The 1096-nt window shown below is 39.2% G+C and overlaps 1 protein-coding gene across 1 annotated transcript; it reads right to left on the reverse strand.

The window, feature by feature from the left end:
• On the reverse strand, positions 1 to 677 carry LOC124893283 (calpain-type cysteine protease DEK1-like). Its single transcript, XM_047404324.1, has 2 exons — positions 277 to 677; positions 1 to 184 (listed from the first exon to the last, which is right to left on the reverse strand). Exons 1-2 carry the CDS (start codon positions 568 to 570, stop codon positions 65 to 67), a joined length of 414 nt encoding a protein of 137 aa, XP_047260280.1. The 5' UTR covers positions 571 to 677; the 3' UTR covers positions 1 to 64.
• Between the last annotated feature and the right edge of the window lie 419 nt (positions 678 to 1096).

A 1096-nucleotide genomic window follows, 5' to 3' on the forward strand; every position in this document is an offset into this window, starting at 1 on the left:
AAATTTAGAAGAACTCTAACTCTCATAACTGCAGCAGAATTACCAGAGCAGTCCGAGTATACTTTTACCTTTCCTGTATGATTTCAAATCGCCTACGATCTTCTGGGAGCCATTTCTTTATGTCTTTGGCACTAAGATCTGAAAATCCTATGTTGTCAAGGAAAAGTCGCAGACAAACCTCATCCTGGCAAAGCATGCTAATGTTCAGCACAGGATGGGGTTGGGGGGAATTAGAGAAGCTTAAACGCAGATAAGTAGTTTGCAACGCATAGTTACCTGTACCCTCTCTGCTTTAGCAGTCAAACCAAGCAAGAGAAGCAAGTAACCGCCAAACTTATCCCACATGTAAACCCATTCAGTATCAATTGCTTCCTCTAAAGCCAGAATTCGAGCATGGGCACACATTTCTCTTCGGTGACCTACATCACTAGTTGCTTCATGCCTAAGTGTCCTATTTCTTAATCTGGAGAAAATTAACCCAGCAGCCAGTTCTTCATTTCTAAGACAGTCTCTTAATTTAATGACATCTGCTCTTGGAAGCACAAAATTGCCTCCCCTATCCCTCATCATTGTTGGGTCGCCAACCAATAGAGCAGCTGAGCTTGCCGACCTCTGAGGGGCAGAGTATGTTCCAGACAAAGCATTTCTGGTCTGAGAAAATATCAACAGAATTGAGATTCGACGAGAAAATCAATAATAAAACAGGAGGCTAATCTAAAATTTACAGGTACAAGAATCAGAAGACATATTGACCGCCCGAGAAGTTTCGCCAAACCAATCACCATGAAAGTTTCATTATTTATATCAATACTAGCGAACCTTGTGTTAACGCTTATATTAAGCACATCGAAGTTCAAGCAAAGCGTAGATGATATTCACATCTCTCTATAGGCAGACCTCTATGGATGCATTGTGATTATTTAACATTTATAATTGATACCAACCACATAACACAAAATTTTAATGACAAATCATTGATAACTAAAATCCAACATGAACGGAATGAAAAACATGTAAAGCACTCAAGCACTCGAGCAAAATAAAATAGCACAATCCCAGAATACCAATCAAACTGAAATACAAAACAAGTTGATGA

This window comes from Capsicum annuum, unplaced genomic scaffold, assembly GCF_002878395.1.
Source record: "Capsicum annuum cultivar UCD-10X-F1 unplaced genomic scaffold, UCD10Xv1.1 ctg56856, whole genome shotgun sequence".
NCBI classification, from domain to species: Eukaryota; Viridiplantae; Streptophyta; class Magnoliopsida; order Solanales; family Solanaceae; genus Capsicum; species Capsicum annuum.